Raw genomic sequence first — 22,020 nt, 5'->3', positions numbered from 1 at the left:
AAGACACTTGCGCATTTTAAAAGGGGTCATATTATGTTTTTTTGTCTATTTTTAAAACACTTTCTTTTGGTCTCTATAACATGTAATGATGGTTCTTTGGTCCAAATTCTGCATTGATTTTGCTGTAAAGACATATCTCTCAGTGTCTATGGGTGTTCTCATCCAGGTCATTGTATTCTCAGACTACATCTGACTAGTGAGACTTAGGTCTATGAGCATGAACTGATGAAAGGCGAAAAGTCTTCTAAGACAAACCAAACAGTCCAGTTGCGACCGATTGAATGCTCTGAGAAAGCATTTTTCCAAGTCACTTTTTGGCTCCCTCTGGAAACAAGCCGTTTGAGAGGCAGAGTTTTTAAAGGTGAACATTATCACCAGACCTATGTAAGCGTCAATATATACCTTGATGATGCAGAAAAAAGACCATATATTTTTTTAACCGATTTCCAAACTCTAAATGGGTGAATTTTGGTGAATGAAACGCCTTTCTATTATTCGCTCTCGGAGCGATGATGTCACAACGGGAAGCAATCCGCCATTTTCTCAAACACATTACAAACACCGAGTCAAATCAGCTCTGTTAATTTCCGTTTTTTCGACTGTTTTCCGTACCTTGGAGACATCATGCCTCGTCGGTGTGTTGCCGGAGGGTATAACAACACGGACAGGGACGGATTCAAGTTGCACCAGTGGCACAAAGATGCGAAAGTGGCAAGAAATTGGACGTTTGTTCCGCACATTTTACCGACGAAAGCTATGCTACGACAGAGATGGCAAGAATGTGTGGATATCCTGCGACACTCAAAGCAGATGCATTTCCAACGATAAAGTCAAAGAAATCTGCCGCCAGACCCCATTGAATCTGCCGGAGTGTGTGAGCAATTCAGGGACAAAAGACCTCGGTAGCACGGCAAGCAATGGCGGCAGTTTGTTCCCGCAGACGAGCGAGCTAAACCCCCTGGATGTCTTGGCTCACACCGTCCCTTATGCCACCGAAGATGATCAAGAGAAGAATATCGACCCTAGCTTCCCTGGTCTGCTGACATCAATTCCAAAACTGGACAGATCAGCTTTCAGGAAAAGATAGCGGATGAGGGTATGTCTACAGAATATATTAATTGATGATAATTGGGCTGTCTGCACTCTCAAAGTGCATGTTGTTGCCAAATGTATTTCATATGCCGTAAACCTAGTTCATAGTTGTTAGTTTCCTTTAATGCCAAACAAACACATACCAATCGTTGGTTAGAAGGCGATCGCCGAATTTGTCTTCGCTTTCTCCCGTGTCGCTGGCTGTCGTGTCGTTTTCGTCGTTTTCGCTTGCATACGGTTCAAACCGATATGGCTCAATAGCTTCAGTTTCTTCTTCAATTTCGTTTTCGCTACCTGCCTCCACACTACAACCATCCGTTTCAATACATGCGTAATCTGTTGAATCGCTTAAGCCGCTGAAATCCGAGTCTGAATCCGTGCTAATGTCGCTATAGCTTGCTGTTCTATGCGCCATGTTTGTTTGTGTTGGCATCACTATGTGACGTCACAGGAAAATGGACGGGTGTGTATAACAATGGTTAAAATCAGGCACTTTGAAGCTTTTTTTAGGGATATTGCGTGATGGGTAAAATTTTGAAAAAAACTTCGAAAAATAAAATAAGCCACTGGGAACTGATTTTTAATGGTTTTAACCCTTCTGAAATTGTGATAATGTTCCCCTTTAAGATGCAATTTAACATCTCAATTAGTGTAACGGTTGTTGCACACATATTTCTTTCTTTAAAAAAAAAAATCTTAACAGTTATATAAATGCCAGTTTGGCAAGCAATAAAATAGAAAATCTGAAACATATTTTAGAGAAGAAGAAAACATACAAAAAGGACTTTGACCAACTGAAAATATTGTAATACATGAGTTGATGAGATTGGCTCAGGGGGCAGTTTTTACCTTTTTTAACTGATCGGCGATAGACTGATATTTAATACAGCTGTGTTCCAGTGTTTGCGTGGCTATTGTACTCACGTTAAAGATTCCTTTAAAAGGGAGGCACACTTAGGTAGACAATTACATTTCCATATTGATGGGTTGCATACAATGTTCCCTCTAATTGTTTGTGTGTGAGCAAACACAAAAACTCCCTGCGCATTCAGTGGAGCACATGTGAGCAACATCACATGTGGCAATACCAGCAGCACACCTGTCTCAAACCAATCTTTTACTATAACACTCAAATGAGAGGAGTCATTTTCATGACATTATTTTGTAATATTAGTGATTTAAAGTTAAAGTTAAAGTTAAAGTACCAATGATTGTCACACACACACTAGGTGTGGCGAGATTGTTCTCTGCATTTGACCCATCACCCTTGATCACCCCCTGGGAGGTGAGGGGAGCAGTGGGCAGCAGCGGTGGCCGCGCCCGGGAATCATTTTGGTGATTTAACCCCCAATTCCAACCCTTGATGCTGAGTGCCAAGCAGGGAGGTAATGGGTCCCATTTTTTTATAGTCTTTGGTATGACTCGTGAACTCACAACCTACCGATCTCAGGGCGGACACTCTAACCACTAGGCCACTGAGTAGGCCCACTTGTAATGAAAAAAAAAGAAATCTTGTTTTTCATAAGCTATGGATTAGTATTGTACAATATGTCTGGGTGGGGGTCCTGCTTTGGAAATCATTTGTACCCCTTTCAGAGATCACATTTAGTTCCCCTTAAACATCCTCATGTTGCACAATGAAATGTAAGCATAGGATGAAGTGTGCATTCCTGTAACTTTCTCTAGTAACAACAGTCCATGATTAATATAAATAAATTAACATTAATAATAAATGACAGTAGAATAAGCACACGTATGACTGAGGAGTCATAGTGTAACTTTGTGTGGTGTTTGAGTTGTCCGACTTTTTGTGTGGCCATAAACGCACCAGTGGCTTAGTGCTATGCGTGTTGGTGACAGATGACAATTTGGTTTTGGCCTGGTTTGTACGGCAGAAAATTACTAGTTTTTCGAGATTTAAGTTTATTACTCATGGTTTTGGTGTGGTTATGACCCAATATAAACAGTTTTGCTCAATAAAGTGATCGCTATAATTCCTGTCCTCAAAGCATCTCGATAGACGTTACAATAATTGAACGGTGTTCAATTGAACGGTGTTGACGAACACCGTTAGGGCCGCTTGTTGTCACTGTCACTCAGAGTTGCATTGCAAAATTACACAGAATAAATGTGTTTATTTTGTTTAGAATTCAGATTGGATTTGATTTGGTGCGCGGCATATATTTGCTGTGCGCAGAGGACGCTTGAGCAGTGCACAATTGCGCAGGCGCGCACCTTAGAGGAAACGTTGGTTGCATATGACGTTACATCCGTTTTTTTTCTTTGCGGCTTAATTCACATGATGGTCAAGCAGCTTGAGCGTAGTATTAAAAAAAAGTGAAAGTGAGTGCAGGGTTTCAGCAGAAAATGCCGTATTGCTCTGTTCTGTTCTTGGGTGTTCCAGTCGTTCAAATAGAGAGATCAAAAATTACTTTCATAGAGTCCCGAAATAAGTGGTTCATAAAGGTAATAAAGTTAGGGAAGTACGTTGAAGTAAATGGTTCTTAAAAATATTACTTTCATCATCTTGTGGAATACAATCGGACCATGCTGGTGTCTGCAGTGATCACTTTGTAAAATGTTGATTTGTGTGAGAAACTTTCTGTGATGCAATCAAGTTTGTTCTCGACTATATTAGTAGTGTTTGAGAGTAGAACTAAACATAAAAAAAGGACAAGAGATTGCATTAGTTTGTGTTCTTTTGTGGTTTTATGCCTAAATATAAATTACTACAAAACCTGGTTGTGCAAATAAACTAACGTCAAGTTTGGTCCTAGTAATAAATACTGTAATTGTTGGTCCAATCCCCCGTATTTTCATTGTCTATTTTCATAACCAAAACTAAAAGCTTAGTTGTTGAGCAGGAAAGCCAAGTGCTTTATTCGACACGAATGACCACATTATAGCGTCTTTGGTGCTAATCGTTAGCATCAAGAAAATATTCTTAATAGTAATAAAAAACTAGATGAATAAAATCTCTCATAGGCTCAACAGCATATACTGAATCATGATATCGCTAGCAAACATTGCTGAACAACAGGAACATTTACAGCTAAATAATGAGACAAAATATACTTCACATCATAAAAACAACTGCAGACATGAATTGTAGATAAGACTAATATTTGTAGCAGGGAATCAACTGCAAACAAACGTATCCTTTTTCTCATTAGCGCCACAATCACAGCAGCACGGCACTCGTTATTTCAATCAAATACGTTACTTAGCTTTGCATGAATAAGTCAAACTTTGTCTTTCACAGATTATTGCTTAATTTGTGGACTCCTTCAGATGTAAAGACATGATGTGCCTCCAATCTGTATTTCTTTAAATCCATGTGAGTGTCAAATAAAGTGAGGTCGTAGCATAATGATGAATGGTTTAAAAAAAGGCCTACTCAACTGGCGGCCCACCAAAACTTTTAATTTGGCCCGCCGAACAACACCCAAATAGGCTTGATGAAATCGTTCAAAACAGGGTAGCTCTTTTATGCAGTACTGCCGCCACTGTGCAGGGCGCAACAGCAAAGCATATGTGTCACCATGAAGCAGCAATGGGTAAGTAGAAGAAGATGGCACTATCAACCCTTAAAAAAATCTAAATAAATCGCAAAAATGTTATTTGACACAGCGACTGGACAACAAAGTATGAATGTATTGAAATTCATACTGGTCGTGTTGTTTTTGACTGCTTTACTCTGTCAATCAAAACTGGTTAAATAAATGTAGCGCTAAATTTGACCAGCACAGGGCGATGAAGCTACACCTTAGGTTCAATTGTGTTAAACCACATGTGTGCAATGTTTGCTGTGTGTATTAACACTAAACCTTCTATTTTATTTATGTAACATACACAATGGACATTGTACTTCTGTAATGTTTATATTTTCAGTCTTACAAACCTAAATAAAGGAAGACACATAAAGAAAGAAAACTGAGGAAGAAAAATAATTCAAAAGAAGGAAAATCAACCATCAACACTCTTTTCTGTTTCTTCATGATGTTAACTATCTGTCTAGCCTCACACGCTGGAAACAAGTAGCGAGAGTAGAATAATGAATTTATTGACAGTGTCAAAGCTGATGTGGTTACTTCGTTGATAAGTAAACGCAATCTCAAAGGAATATAACCTGTGGAGGCACTTTCTAAAGAAACATCCAAATTTAGATGTTTGGCCCCTGAAACTTAGGGTTCTTGAAACTGTGGCCCCCTTTATTATGTAGTTTAATAGCCCGGTTTTAAATCTTTCAAAAAATAATTTTCTTAAGAGTGTATAAATCCATTCCATCCTATTTTAAATATTTTTTTCATGATCGCCTCCAAATCCTTCAAAATACGCCCAAATCTGCACTTATGCAGGTATAAAAATCAATAGCCTAATGGAACTCTAGACCATCGCCTGAAATCCCAAAGTGCCAGTCTAGGTCACGTGATTGCAACCAGAGCAATTCCTTGTTACACACATGCAGGAGTTGTGTAAATTCCAGGAAGGTGCATGTTTTGCCAGAACACCGGCACCGATTCAGGAGCAAACGGCAACAAACATGTCGTCTATTCATAGTGCGAGGCCACTTCTAAGATAATAATCCTCACCCAACTAAGTTTTTTCCAAATAACATTATCACTGGAGGAAGAAATAATGGTTAAACATGGTACCGAGCAGGACAACACAAGATGCTAAAGCTTCAATGTAAAATAGAGGTTATCGATACCTAGTATATTGTAAGCATATGAATTATACTAAAGTGATTACATAGCTATTTTTCTTTTTCTTGTTCTTATAATTACAAAAACATTTTTTTGGTAGTTTTTTGTTATTTTTTACAAACTCAGAGAGTACGTGTCTGCTTACAGGAAGACCTTGAGAGCATTACCCAAATGATTTAAATAGGAGCCAATAATACTTTGTCATTTTGTTTAGTTATTGTGCACTCGCCACTTTATTTTGTTTAAAAAACATAGTGTCAAACAATACTGTCCCACAAATGTAATACATCATTTGATATACAAAAATACCATCACATTTTATTAAGATTAACTTTATAAAAATGTGTTATTGTATTCACTTTAGTTACTTGCAATAAAACATTTTCACTTTTCAGGATTGAGACTGAGGCCCAGATATTGGAACAGATCTGGAGGCCAAAAACTTGGATTGGGACATCACTAGTACTGAGGTTAATAATCTAGCAACCGCTATGAACAAATATGTAAAAAAAAAAAATTTAAAAAAATGAATAGATGGTTATAACAAATTGGAAATGAAAAAAAAAATTAGTATGACCGTATTAATAATGTCAACTAGAAAAACACTTGTTAAGTGCAGAACTCTGCCAGGCCCGACCTCCCAATAGTAAAAAAAAAAAAAAAGGTTAACCGGACTGGAACTTTTTGCGCTATCTACAGTTGAATTAAATAAATGGAGTGAACACTCTTGTCAATTATTCTTTCTCTTTGTCTCTGTGTGTGGAGTCGGGGCTACTACTGAGCATACACACACACACAGAAGTTGACGCTGGTAATGTAATCGTAAGCTAATAGACTAGAAAGGATCAACCCCAAAATGTATTGACTTGTTCTTTATCCCATTTCGGACATGACCTGAAAGTTAGATAAAAATGACTCTCCTCTTATAGGTGTACCTAATGTTGTGTCTGGTAAGTGCGTGTGTGTGTGTGTGTGTGTGTGCGCGTGTTTGTTCAGTATTTTGTGCACAGTAGGTGGCACCATGGAGACCACATGATATTATTAGCAACACTACTGAGGCCTTCGATATGGGCCAAATGGAAAAAAAACAGTGTGTAGATTGCAGGCGAGCTGTGAAGGAATGACACGTCAAAGATAAATGCACTTAGACATACACACACACTTTCACGGCAGTGCCGTATGTGTGAAAATACAGCAACAAATTATTGCTGATAATCACCAGCCTCTCCACTCAGTGACTCACACAACACAACACTACAGTACAGTACAGTACATGGACACACATACACTCTGCACTGACCCTCCCTGTACTACACGCACACGCACACACACACACACACTTACTCATACAAGTGCTCTCCAGGCAGCAACACTCTCACTTCAGCTTTGCACAGGATGTTACGAAATCAGCCCTGTTGCTGAAACTTAGCGAAGGTCATTGCATGGGAGTACACACACACACACTCACACACACACACGTTGTGAGCGCTGTGCTGGTCTTTCAACTGGAGCGACCATCCTGTCGCTCGTCATCCTGTCGCCCAGAGCCGGAGAGGCCTGGCCTGGACTTGATTTCATTTCACATCCCAGCACAGTTAGAAGGCAGGAGGAGAACGATGGCTGCCGAGGATGTCCTGGATGAGATGATGCGCGAGGAGGCGGAGGACGTCTTCTACGAGGACGGTAGGCTTTGTTTAGGGTGCCAGCTTTGGGGTCTCAAGGCGCTGAGAGTTTCATTGGTTCCCCCACTATGCACGCTGCGAATCAATGTTTGTAACTGAGTTTTAGGAAATGGATGTTTGTGGTCTTAACCAGGAGTTACAAGTAGATTTATTTCGCAGGAGTGATTTGATCGATTTCTCAACCTATTTTGGAACACAGTACATGGATGTTTATGTAATACACTCCAGCTTCTTTATTCTTTTTGTCGTTTATCGGTCTTTAAAGAAGTGCTTTGTGCAAAGTTGATTTTTGAGCCCATTTTGGAATCCAGTGCTCTTTAGGGTGTGGGTGTTGGTGCCAGGAGTTTATTAAGGTGTTAATGAATATTATTTTCCAACCTATTTTGCTAGCAATGTTTGCCACTATGTGGGTGTTTTTATCAGACAAGCCATTGTTTTTAAACAAGAGACAGAGTTAGGTGTGCACACGCAGTTTTTCTGGCACTATATTTGCCTCTGAAGGAGGGTTTTGTGCAGAATGTATTGATTTCTCAACCTGTTTTGTGCTTGTGCTTGCATGTTTATGTAATACAAGGCAGTTTTGGTGTGTGCACCCAGTTTCTTCAGGTTTTTTGTCATCAATGGGTCTTGGCATTAACAAAACATGTAGAATGTATGCATTTCTCAATGCAGTTCCTTCACTATGCATGGCAATGTTGTGATACTGTACAGGCTAGGTTTGAAGTTTGAAGTCTGTTAAGGGATTTTTGGCATTTATTTGGAACTGCAGGAGTAGCGTTTTTGTCATGTAACTGTCTGCAAATGTGAATTTGTTGATTTTTTTTTAAGCTATTTTGAATGCAGTGATTTCACTATATGAGTGTTACTGTAACACAGGCTCGTGGTTTTAAGTAGAGTTAGACACAACAGGTCTGTTAAAGGTTTTTGACGTTCATTTGCAACTGCAGCTGTAACATGTTTGCCATGTAACTGTGTTTGCCGGAGCAAAATGTGCAGAGATTTTTCAAGCTATTTTTAATTACCTGCCTTTTCATGGGATTTCTTGACAGTAGAGTTGTGTACAGCAGTAAGAGGAGCTGCACTTTTTTTTGGAATTTTGCCCATCATTCACAAATCCCTATGTAAGGACAAGCTCAGATGTTTTCTCTTGTTTGTGTATTCTAAATCACAAAAACACTAGCAAGAGGTGATTAACAATGTAGTTAATGGTGATTTGATCTATTCCGCTTATAAAGCTCTTTAAAAAAAATATATCCAAAAAACACCAACAATCCATTTACATGTCGTGACCTGCATATTGATAAAGACATGCACCTGGGGATAGGTTGATTGGTAACACTAAATTGGCCCTAGTGTGTGAATGTGAGTGTGAATGTTGTCTGTCTATCTGTGTTGGCCTTGTGATGAGGTGGCGACTTGTCCAGGGTGTACACCGCTTTCCGCCCGAATGCAGCTGAGATAGGCTCCAGCACCCTCCGCGACTCCAAAAAGAGACAAGCGGTAGAAAATGGATGGATGGGATGGACCTGCGTATTGATCAAGTAATAGCAACATTGTTATTGAAAGAGCTAACGCTGAGGAACTACTTTTAGAGGCGTTTTGTTTACAGAGGTAACGAGCTACTGCAGCTCTGGACATACTGAGCCAGTGAGCTGCTGCGTTCCCTCTGAGTTGGTAAAAGTTAGTACTAGCCTATAGATCATGCCTCTCACTTGAATAGTAGAAGGTTCTGAATGGAGCCAGAACAGTGCCAGTAAGATTTGGTATCTAAAAAAATAATTGACATTGACATGAAACAAGTTTTGGCAACGAATAACTACAAACATTTAAAAAACCGTGTTCTTGGTGTTTTCTATTCCAATATTCAGATTTTTGTACACTTTTATTGTTTTTGTGTGTTTCAAAGGTTTTTATGATCGCTTCTCTTTTTTGCGATTTTGTTTCTTTTTTTCGGTTTCGCTTCTTTTTTTTACCGTTTCCAACTAAGGCAGTGATTTAGCGTGAGGGGTGGGTGCCTGTGGGCGGGGCTTATAACAAGTTTACCCGGAAGCAGTTTTACTGGACTGTAAAAACACAGAAGAAGAAGAGATTTATTTGTGGTAACCTAGCCATACTTTGAGGATGTAGCATAAGCAGTACAGAAATGATAAATTTGACAAAACTCTGTAAAAAAAAATTTACTTTGCTACATTTCCACGCACACAGAAAAGAGCGACTTTTTAAATTGTATGTGTAGCTGTATTTACTAATTTAAAACATTTAACACTTAACATTATAATCTTGAGCGATGGCGGTTCTCCCTCTTGTTCCCCTTGGAGGGAGCGATGATATCCAGGCTGTGAAGACAACGAAACTTCTTTCAGCATTTGGAATTAAAACCCTACATGTTATCTATGTTTTTCTTTCTCCGTTTACACCTAAATAGGTGGACTCATGTCTTATTGTGTGTCTTATTGTATTGTCAAGTATCATTTTGACTTGTATAAATGAATGAACAATGTGCTGAAACTACCGCTGCTGTGATTCATTTCCTGCCTTAATTGCAAATATTACAAAATAGGGGCATACATTCAGATATGCTAAATGATATTCCACATAATATTTACATGTACATTTGAAAGTACAACTTACAACATAGTCTTAAAACATTAACTGCTTTATTTGTGGGACATCTGGACTTCCTTCACAGGTGTGATTCTGAGAGGACATCCAACTACAGAACATCAAGTGAGCAAAGCTAATGGTTGACTGCCATGTTACATTATATTTAAAAAAATAACCAATAGTATAATAAATCCTCTATAAACTGTACCATAACTAATAATTATGAGTATATGCTTTAACGTTATTTTATTTGCTTTGTAAAGAGATTTTATACATAATAAATTAAACATTTAATAAATAACAGAAATATATCCTAATAACCTCTTCGTGCTGAAATCATTTGCATGTATAGAACCAATTATGAAAGTAACAAAGTTGACCAGAGTGCTTTACGAAGTAGTCAAAGAGTAATAAAGTAGGTCACTGTATCATGTTTACAAATACAAGATGTCTCTCTGAGCAGGAGATTAATCTGCCAACAGCAACACATACAGGCCTACTCAAGATAAATGTAAAAAACAACTTTTGCTTCATAATTTCATATTTTGAAGCTTTTTAAAACGTAATTTAGACGCCCTCTGTCTTCCTTTCTTCTTTTAGGGTGTTTTACTTGCATGCCCAAGTCCAGTAAAACTGCTTACGGGTAAACTCGTAAGTCTCGCCCACAGGCACCCGCCCCTCACACTAAAACACTGCCTTTAGTTTGAAAATGCAAAAAAAAAAGAAGCACAATTTAAAAAACAAGCAAAACCGTAAAAAAGAGAACCAAATGTGAAAAAAAACTTGATTATAAAAACACAAAAACAAAAGTCCAAAAATTAATATTGGCATCGAAACATGTCATGATCAAAACAAATATACACCAAAAATATTGTATTTTTTCAATGTTTGTAATTATTTGTTGCCAAAACTTGTTTTGGTGCCATTACAGCTTTTTCTACAATGTCAACTTTTTTTTCGATACCAAATTTTACTGGCAGTTTTCTGGATCCATGGTTGTGGCCTTAAACCAAGAAGATGGTCAACTTTAACATTTAATTGGTACCCAGATGACAATGCATGAAGACGAAAACATATACTTGTTCGCTCCCAGCATTTCTTAACTGAGGATTATGATGATCATCTAATCAGGGACCACAAGTCGTGTGCTGAAAGATATAAACATCCCATCAGTTTCCATTTCAGTGAGAACAAACATTGTACAGTAAGTGATTGTTTTATTATGTATGTTGTCTGTATTTCTTGTTCAGCATTTAGCAAAATTGCTAAATGATGCTTTTTGTTTCATTACATTTGGATCTGCTTATCACTGAGCTTGTAAAACTTGCAGATCATCCTCCGTAAATTCAAGCTCAATGGCTCAAGATCCTATGGTTTAGAAACATACAGCTAATGTGGCTAATAAGCAGCAATTTACAGTTGGCGGAGCACTGATGTCAGTCAAAACAACCATAAGTGGGGGAAAATATTTATGTTATTATTATTACATTATATATATATATATATATATATACTATCACATTATTGCCCTTTAATTTCCCAATCAATGTTGTAGTTTTGTGTTTTCAATTATTCAGCATAGAGCCTGATATCGCTTACTATATTATAGTCAGAGGTGTGGACTCGAGTCACATGACTTGGACTCGAGTCAGACTTGAGTCATGAATTTGATGACTTTAGACTCGACTTGACAAAATGTAAAAAGACTTGCAACTCGACTTAGACTTTAACATCAATGACTTGTGACTTCACTTGGACTTGAGCCTTTTGAATTGACATGACTTGACATGACTTGCTACTTTCCCCAAAACCCAAAGATGAAAAAGTTATTCGGGAGCGCTCCGTATTTTTCATTGTGTACTTGTCTATCAGCGTTGCGTGTGTCAGCTGGTGTGCGCTCAGTACAACAGCCAATCAAATTAGATCTACTTTGTTTTCATCACACAGCATTCATCCAATCAAATTGCAGGACAACCAACGAAGAAGACATGTCCAAACCACACGCCAGTGAACAAAAAATGATACCTAAAATAATTTTGTTTGGGTATAAAAATTACGAGGTGGTCAACACAAAACGGTTTGCAGTATGCAACACATGCGGTTCGAAAATTACTGATGGAGAGGCAACAACTTCCAACTTCGTCCGGCATTTGAAGTTGCACAAAGAACGGTAAGTTTTGAATGTAAGATAACGTTTATTGGCTAAGTAACGTGACTTTTATTTGCTGTGTAGTTAAATCAGTGAGGCTGTAAACTCACTGCTAACGTTATAACGTTATTGCAAACATGGGAATCTGTTGCAGTTCACTACCTTATTCATACTTTTTGTTCAGTGATTTTTTTTAAGCAGGGTTACGTTAGTCAATATATCACACGTAACGTTAGACGGCGGTCAGCAGCACCGCGTATTTTAGCCACCTAAAAAAAGACAAAAATAGTAAAATAAAGGTCAGTTAAAATGTATACTATATTATGAATATGTGTACCGTTTTAGCTAGCTTTCTGACATACTGTTGGTTGTTTACCTCAGTGGTCCCCAACCACCGGGCCGCGGCCCGGTACTGGTCCGTGGATCGATTGGTATCGGGCCGCACAAGAAATAATTTATTTATTTTTATTTTTTTAATTAAATCAACATAAAAAACACAAGATACACTTACAAGTAGTGCACCAACCCAAAACAACTCTCTCCCCCCTTTTGTTGTGGGCATTGAACATGAAGACTCTTCCTTCACTGTTCCGAGTGGCCATGAGAGTCTTGGCAGTGCCTGCCTCCAGTGCTCCAGTGGAGCGAGTTTTCAGCCATGGTGGCATCATACTACGCCCCCATCGTGCACAAATGACTGACAGACTCTTGGCTAATTTGGTCTTTTGCAAATGCAATGCAGCATAGGGCCCTGACATATAAAAAGTACAACTTTTTTGTTATGTTCACGTATATGTCATGTTTTTTCAATGTTAACACTTTTGTACAAATAAGTACATTTGCACTTTATTTTTCAATGTGTTTGTTCTGTAAAGGAATGAGTTAATTTTTAAAATGACTGGTTAATAGTGCTATTATAAAGTGCAATGTCAGCACAATTTTCTTTCCTGCAATTTAAAATGCACTTGTTTTAATAAATAAATACAGCGTTTGAAAAGCATACACAATCTGTGTTAATATATTAGTCTGTGGTTAAAAGGACTTGAAAGTACTTGAAACTCAAAATGCAGGACTTAGGACTTGACTTGAGACTTTCCAGTCTTGACTTTGGACTTGACTCGAGGCTTGCCTGTCTTGACTCGGGACTTGACTCGGACTTGAGGGCAAAGACTTGAGACTTACTTCTGACTTGCAAAACAATGACTTGGTCCCACCTCTGATTATAGTACAGGGGTAGGATCAAGTAAGCTCTGTTTCTTCCGACTCCTTTTTCGACATGTTAAACTATTTAAGTGTAAGTGTGATTGTTTTATTGTGCTTTAAACTTTTATTATGTTACAAATTGATTAATTTGGCGAAAACAGTTTGCACTCGCTCATTAACACGTTATAATGTTCGTGAATGTAGCTTGTGAGAGACATCATTGTAAATCATTCAATTTTGGTCCAGAGCATATTTGGCTTTATTAATTTTGATGTGTTTTTTGCTACTTTGTTGGATATTTTTGTATGAGATTTCCAGTTCATTTTATCATCTATTATTATACCCAAAAATATGTTTTCTTTTACCTTTTCGATATCTACTCCGTCTATTTGTATTTGTGTTTGACGTTACCTTCTCCAGTTACCGAAGAGCATTATTTTAGTTTTTTTGAGATCGTTAAATTCTGTTAATATTTGTATTAGCTTCTTCTCCTGAACACACTGTTATGAGGGGCCGTTAGGGGCCGTTAGGGGCCAAAATGTCAAAAATACACAGCGGAATGACGCACAGGGAAGCAAAAACAGCGCAAAATGTGAAAAATGCCAAAATTATCTAAAATACCTACCAGGGTTTGAGTTCCATAAGTTCCAGGAAGAGCCAAAATGACCTAAATGTAAAAAATAAACCCAGGAATGACGCACAGGAAAGCGGGGAAGAAAAAGTTAGGAATATTTAAAAAAAAATACACCCAGGAATAACGCACAGGGAAGCGGGGAATGTGAAAAATTTGAAAAATGACGAAACTGATCAAAAATACCTGACGGTCAAACACATTGTCGTGTCATCTGCAAATAGTATGAACATTAAGTCCTTTGTAACTTTACAAATGTCGTTTACATGAAGATTGAACAATTTTGGTCTCAGTATTGATCTCTGGGATGGGATTTTAAAAAAAAACAAAAATTAGATTATTAACAGATCATAATTAACGGCTAATTGTATTCACTTGACAGCTAATTAGATGACTTTAGCATTATTTTAGTTTTTTTGAGATCGTTAAATTCTGTTAATATTTGTATTAGCTTCTTCTCCTGAACACACTGTTATGAGGGGCCGTTATGGGCCAAAATGGCAAAAATACACAGTGGAATGACGCACAGGGAAGCAAAAACAGCGCCAAATGTGAAAAATGCCCAAAATTGTCAAAAATACCTACCAGGGTTTGAGTTCCATAAGTTCCAGGAAGAGCCAAAATGACCTAAATGTAAAAAAATAAACTCAGGAATGACACACAGGAAAGCGAGGAAGAAAAAGGCAAAAATAGCCCAAAATGTGAAAAATTCCAAATATTGCCAAAAATGCCTACCCGGGTTTGAGTTCCATGAGTCCCGGGAAGAGCCAAAATTAGGAACATTTAAAAAAAAACACACAGGAATAATGCACAGGGAAGCGGGGAATGTGAAAAATGCCGAAAATGATCAAAAATACCAGACGATCAAACACATTGTCGTGTCATCTGCAAATAGTACGAACATTAAGTCCTTTGTAACTTTACAAATGTCGTTTATATATGGGATTTTAAAAAAAAATTGATTATTTACAGATCATAATTAATTAACTACTAATACTAATTGTATTCACTTGACAGCTAATTAGATGATGACTTTATCTACCCCCTTGACCTCCCAAAAAAGGAAATGATGGAATAAAGTAAAGGTAAAAATACAGCCGTCCACCAGACAAATGATTATTTACAGAGAAAATAGGTCAGTGATAGTAAATTTACATTTGATCATAATTGATTGAATATTCATCACGTAACACGCATCCAAAAAGCTCATCAGAGAGGAAAATCCCATCCCGCTCGGCATTGTGCCGCCTTGAGCCGATGCGTCTAAGAATAAAACCCTGTGAAGCCCCCACCGGGCGGCCGACCCCCATCGTGGAGCATCATCGGTCGCATGCTTAGAGTTCTCGCTCTTCAAAGGGAGCGTCACGTTACGTGCGGCGTCCTACTGTAGCTCAGTCAGAAGTGGGTCACGGGCAGGCATTAACATACATTACACGCCAAATGATGCAATAATATCTGGGAATATCCTCACGCTACGCTAGGAATTGGAGACGTGTGTGTGTGTGTGTGTGTGTGTGTGTGTGTGTGTGTGTGTGTGTGTGTGTGTGTGTGTGTGTGTGTGTGTGTGTGTGTGTGTGCGTGCCTTCGGAGATGGAAAAATTACGAGCAATTCTTGGCGCGAACGCTTGAGTGGACCTCGTCACACCAAATGTATACACTGAAAGAGTTTCAAAAGTGTTTTACAAATGACAGGCGGAGGTGTGAGCACGCATGACGGATATTTTGGTTTTTAGAAACGGCCGGGATGGTTACGCAACCAAGCAGGCCGCGTGCTCCCTTTTTGGTTGCGCCTATAAATAATCAGTCAGGTTGCAGCAAACAGACTCGGGCTAATGTCAGCTTTCCCTTCCAAGACTGTAGTGAGTGAAGGTTGCAACGTTTTTTAAACAACGGACTCATCGAAGATGTCACTCTGGTAGAAGAACACCCACAGCATTTATTTTGCAACATCCATCCATCCATTTTCTACCACTTATTCCCTTCGGGGTCGCGGGGGGTGCTGGAGCCTATCTCAGCTACAATCGGGCGGAAGGCGGTGTACACCCTGGACAAGCAACAATATTGACAAAATGCTTCGTGGAACTGATTTGAAAACATCGACTTGTATCACGCACATTCACAAAATAGGTTAATTTCTAATCATGAGCGTCTTTGTCAAGAACACACACTGAAAAAAAATCGATAGGTGGTGTTCTGCACAAAAAACCTTATCAGATTTGGTGTAGACACCAACTTCTAACTCCTTGTTAAAACCCCTTGCTTATCTAACAGGAACTCCCTCACAAAAAAGGTACACCTTGGACAAGTCGCCACCTCATCGCAGGGCCAACACAGATAAACAGACAACATTCACACTCACATTCACACACTAGGGCCAATTTAGTGTTGCCAATCAACCTATCCCCAGGTGCATGTCTTTGGAGGTGGGAGGAAGCCGGAGTACCCGGAGGGAACCCACGCAGTCACGGGGAGAACATGCAAACTCCACACAGAAAGATCCCGAGGCCGGGATTGAACTCACGGCTACTCAGGACCTTCGTATTGTGAGGCAGACGCACTAACCCTTCTTCCACCGTGCTGCCCTTATTTTGCAACAATGTTGACAAAATGCTTCGTGGAACTGATTTGAAAACATCGACTTGTATCACGCACATTCACAAAATAGATTAATTTCTAATCATGAGCGTCTTTGTCCAGAACACACACTGAAAAAAAATCAATAGGCGGTGTTCTGCACAAAAAGCCTTATCAGATTTGGTGTACACACCAACTTCTAACTCCTTGTTAAAACCCCTTGCTTGTCTAACAGGAACTCCCTGTCACAAAAAAGGCACTGCATTCAAAGACAGCTTGAAAAATCTCAAATTTGGCAAATTTTGCACATGCAAACACGGTTACATGACAAATATGTTAGACTTAGACTTAGACTTAGACTTCCTTTTTATTGTCATTCAAACTTGAACTTTACAGCAAAGATAAGAACGAAATTTCAATAAGGTGCATATATAAATAAATAAATATATATAAATAATATATAAATATATATATAAAATCCATAAATATATATAAATAAATAAATAGATTATTGTACAGATAAATATATTGCACTTTTTCACATGCGTCCACGTTTATGGATGTATGTTATATTGTCTTTTTTATTCCAGCGAGTTAATCCATTTTGGGGGGAGTTGAGGGGATCATTTAATTATGATGCGTTCAAGAGTTTTACAGCTTGAGGGAAGAAGCTGTTACAGAACCTGGAGGTTCTGCTTCGGAGGCTGCAGAACCTCTTTCTAGAGTCCAACAGTGAAAACAGTTCTGGTGGGGGTGGGAGGAGTCTTTGCAGATTTTCTGAGCCCTGGTCAGGCAGCGGGTTTTTGCAATCTCCTGGATAGGAGGAAGATGACATGACATGACAAATATGTTACTCCTGCAGTTGCAAATGAATGTCAAAAACTACTAACACAGTGTTTTTCAACCACTGTGCCGCGGTAGTGTGCCGTGGGAGAATATGTAATTTCGCCTATTTGGGTTAAAAATATTTTTTGCAAACCAGTAATTATAATCTGCAAATGTGCCGTTGTTGAGTGTCGGTGCTGTCTAGAGCTCGACAGAGTAACCATGTTGTACTCTTCCATATCAGTAGGTGGCAGCCGGTAGCTAATTGCTTTGTAGATGTCGCAAACATGGTTTATTGTGATCATAATATGCAGACGACAGCGTGCAGGTAAAAAGGCATCTAATGCTTAAACCAAAAATAAACAAAGAAGAAGGCTATGCAAAACGAAACTAAAACTGTTGCAAAGTAAACAAAAACAGAATGCTGGACGACAGCAAAGACTTACAGCGTGTGGAGCAGACGGCGTCCACAAATTACATCCGAACATGACATGACAATCAACAATGTACAGAAGACATGAAACTTCTACAGGAAAACACCAACAAAACAGGAAAAGCCACCAAAATAAGAGCGCAAGGCAAGAACTAAAACACTACACACAGGAAGACACCAAAAAAAACACAAATATTTTACCGCGTGATGTGACAGTACTTTGAGACAAGAGCTATAGTCATGCATGGTAGGTTATGGTTTGAATTATTATCCAAAACTTGCGAGAACAACTTTTTATTGTCAATATCAGCTACTGAGTTTAATGTTTTTATGTTTTTTCAATGACAAAAATGTGCCTTGGCTCAAAAAAGGTTGAAAAACACTGTACTAACAGACCTGTTGTCCACAGCTAATTAAAACCACTAGCCTGTATTTCAATAACACCCACATAGTGAGAGCACTCCATTCAACAGTAGCTTGAAAAATCAATAGATTGTGCAAATTTTGCACCTGCAAACACACTTAAATGACAAAAATGTTATTCCTGTAGTTGCAAATGAATGTCAAAAACCCTTAAAAGGGGAACTGCACTTACCGTATTTGAAATTTTGACTATCATTCACAAGCCCTATAAAATGACTCTTTTTTTAATGCATTGTAAATCGCAAATAAACGCGAGTAAGATTGTAGCTGAGATAGGCTCCAGAAAGGGATAAGCGGTAGAAAAATGGATGGATGGATGGAAGATGTGGCTAACAATGCAGTTATCGGTCAATCTATTGCACCTGTAAAGAGCTCTAAATAACACACAGAAGCCTCTATAGTTCTATACGGCAGCCAACAAATATGTTTCTCAGCTGTGGTCCGTATGGGCCGCAGCAGTTCTCGGGGGTGGCTTGGTTGGTAGAGCGGCCGTGCCAGAAGCTTGAGGGTTCCAGGTTCGGTCCCCGCGTCCGCCATCTTAGTCACTGCCGTTGTGTCCTTGGGCAAGACACTTTAACCACCTGCTCCCAGTGCCACCCACGCTTGGTTTAAAATGTAGCTTAAAGATGTAGATAATGGGTTTCACTATGTAAAGTGCTTTGAAAAATCGCTATATAAGTATAATTCTTCACTTTACTTCAGTTGTAATACACTTTTCCACCACTTGTAGCAGTAATGACAATATCAAACAAACAGAAGAAGTCTGGAGCTAAAGTCATAGAGAAGTTTCTTAAGAATGAATTTATTTTGGCACAAAGTATTTTTTTTTCATCAGTTTGTATAAGTGCTTTTTATTTTGCAGTATATCTGGTTAGTATTTATTTTCTTAATCAGCCTGACCTAAGCCTAAACCTAATCGTTGTGATTAACACATGATTTCATATTATTTGAAAAGATCTCCTGTTTAGCTGTAAGTAGGTTAAATATAGTACTTTTTACCTAAGTCAAGACAGATATAACAGAAAATGCAATCAGACATGAGAAAAAAAGTATTCCTAGCATTTAATTCAATCAAATTATTTAGAAATAATTTAGGATGTACTTTTATCAAAAATACTTTCTACAAAAATAAGCCAAAACATTCATAAAGTTACTTGTTGTATATTAAAAAACTTAAAATTCATTTTCTAAGTCAAATTTGTATTTTATTCAATGTCAATAAAATGTGCAGGTGTACCTCATGTTATTTCCTTGTTTATGTGCGTTTGTAATTATTGAATACAATTTAAATCAAGAGTAAGTTTAATAATTCAGCGTTAATATTTGAGTTGGAAAAGTTGGGTCCCAACGTCAAAAAGGTTAAGAACCCCTGCCATAGCAGCCTCTGCTAATGCTAAGTTAGCTTATTAGCATCACAATAGGCAATGGTTGCTTGCTACTGTTTTACGAGGAATTTTTTTTTTTTTACTTAACCCTTGTGTAATGTTCATATTGTTGTTACTCGGCCAGCGTCTGTGGGTCTGACGGATACTTTTATGTTAAAATACTGAACAGATGTTTACCTTATCCCAATAAACATCTGTTCAGTATTTTAACATAAATGCATTTGATTGTGAGGCATTAAAAGCCACAAAATGCAACGGGTCCATCAGACCGACAAACGCTGGCTGAGTAACAAAAATATGAAAGTTGCATGGAAAATTTCTCTGCCAGTTTCTGCATCCCACAGGGATTCTTCTTTTGTGTTTCTGCACCTGTGGTTCCCACACAAGGTTGCAACATTGTTTGTCAACACTGTCTGCTCTCATTTTCTCGCACATTTGACCCTCTGATGTTCTGTGTACCTACACTCTGTCCTCCTCCTGTCTAGGCCTGCTTAGTGTGTGTGTGTGTGTGTGTGTGTGTGTGTGTGTGTGTGTGTGTGTGTGTGTGTGTGTGTGTGGTACACAGAACATCAATTTCCACACTTCTATTAGCCCCGGGTCCAATGGACCCGGACATCTTATATGTAATAGAAATGTGTCGAGGGGGTGTATGGTGTGTGTTATATGTTCTTCACAGAAAATGAGCCAAAGTCAGTGAGTCTCAGTTTGAAAAATTTTGATAAAAAATTAAAATGGGTCCCATAGACCCGAACACCACACAAGGGTTAAAAGTAGAGATGTCCAATAATATCGGCCTGTCGATATTATCGGCCGATAATGCGTTAAAATGTCATATAGGAAATTATCGGTATCGTTTTGTTTTTTTATTATCGGTATGGTTTTGTTTTTGTTTTTGTTTTTTTAAATCAAATCAACATAAAAAACACAAGATACACTTACAATTAGTGGACCAACCCAAAAAAACTTACTCCCCCATTTACACTCATTCACACAAAAGGGTTGTTTCTTTCTGTTATTAATATTCTGGTTCCTACATTATATATCAATATAGATCAATACAGTCTGCAAGGGATACAGTCCGTAGGCACACATGATTGTGCGTGCTGCTGGTCCACTAATAGTACTAACCTTTAACAGTTAATTTGACTAATTTTCATTAATGACTAGTTTCAATGTAACTGTTTTTATATTGTTTTACTTTCTTTTTGATTCAAGAAAATGTTTTTAATTTATTTATTTTATTTTATTTTATTAATTTTTTTTAAAAGTACCTTATCTTCACCATACCTGGTTGTCCAAATTAGGCATAATAATGTGTTAATTCCACGACTGTATATATCGGTTGATATCGGTATCTGTAATTAAATAGTTGGACAATATCAGAATATCGGATATCGGCAAAAAGCCATTATCGGACATCCCTAGTTAAAAGTCACATTTTTGATGTTAAGTTTGTGCTTTTTAACACTGTGTCATAAAGGATTTTGTTTAATTTGGAGCCCATTTAAAAGATGTCAGCAAACAGAAGTCTGAAGCTGCTTTCAAACATCTATTTTCAGCCATTTCAACCTAAATTGATCAATTGAAGGACACTTAAATGCTTCTTTCAACATTTTCCTGAGACCAATCCCTGGGGGGAAAGAGTTAAAAAGTCATCAGTGCACTGGCGCCGCCTCCTTGACAACAAAACACAATGACCTCTTTAGAAACAGCTTCCTCTTTTAAAGTTATTTAAAAGCTCCTGTGTGTTTGGTTGCTAGCAAACAGTTAGGAGTTTGTCCCACCAGGAAGTGGCAGCATTGAGACCTCATAAGAGCACGACGACGCCGTGTTTGGTTTCTAAATATTAAGTGCTTTAAGCATGAAGAGAGCTTCTTTATGCTGGGTTTCACTCCATTTTGCTTTGACTCGCTTCCTTTGTTGGGGTCTGCAATAGGATGCTCCTCTGTCGCCTCCCTGCCCAATTACCTGACAAAAGCGCTAATTGCCGCGCTCGTTTGTTTGCCTTCTTCAACATTCCTTCTGGCCCAGACACTTTTTTAGCTCCCGTTGAGCTGCAAGCTAGATGCTTTTAGATCCCAAAAACCCAGAGGGCAAAGGAATTATGCGATGACGGGTACTTACGACATGACGTAACCGCCGTGATGAAGGGTTTTCGATGCCGAAGGGCTCGTCTCTACTGGTTTTGGGCCACGTTCTAACAGGCCACAGCCTGCGACAACCATCATTTTGAGGAATGCTGGTGTTTGTTGCAGGCCGGCATTTTTATTTTCTATCCATGTAAAAATGCATTGGCACGTTATCAAGTGCGAGCCA

At 38.4% G+C, this 22,020-nt stretch overlaps 1 protein-coding gene across 3 annotated transcripts in view; it reads left to right on the top strand.

Moving 5' to 3' along the window:
- Positions 1 to 22,020, top strand: part of ripor2 (RHO family interacting cell polarization regulator 2) — a 137,706-nt gene that overhangs the window by 32,712 nt on the left and 82,974 nt on the right. The window contains exon 1 of one of the 3 annotated variants that reach the window (XM_061966927.2): positions 4,845 to 7,481. The exons of 1 other annotated variant lie outside the window; for it this stretch is intronic. In XM_061966927.2, the coding sequence (XP_061822911.1) occupies positions 7,241 to 7,481 (241 nt within the window). In that variant the 5' untranslated portion in view covers positions 4,845 to 7,240. Of the gene's footprint in view, positions 1 to 4,844; positions 7,482 to 22,020 lie in introns of those variants that run through there. One more of the 3 variants, XM_061966929.1, reaches the window with a different exon arrangement.

Source organism: Nerophis lumbriciformis, linkage group LG11 (genome assembly GCF_033978685.3).
Source record: "Nerophis lumbriciformis linkage group LG11, RoL_Nlum_v2.1, whole genome shotgun sequence".
Classification (NCBI taxonomy): Eukaryota; Metazoa; Chordata; class Actinopteri; order Syngnathiformes; family Syngnathidae; genus Nerophis; species Nerophis lumbriciformis.
Note: the sequence above shows the minus strand (reverse complement) of the source record. Positions and strands in the feature narration are given on the sequence as shown.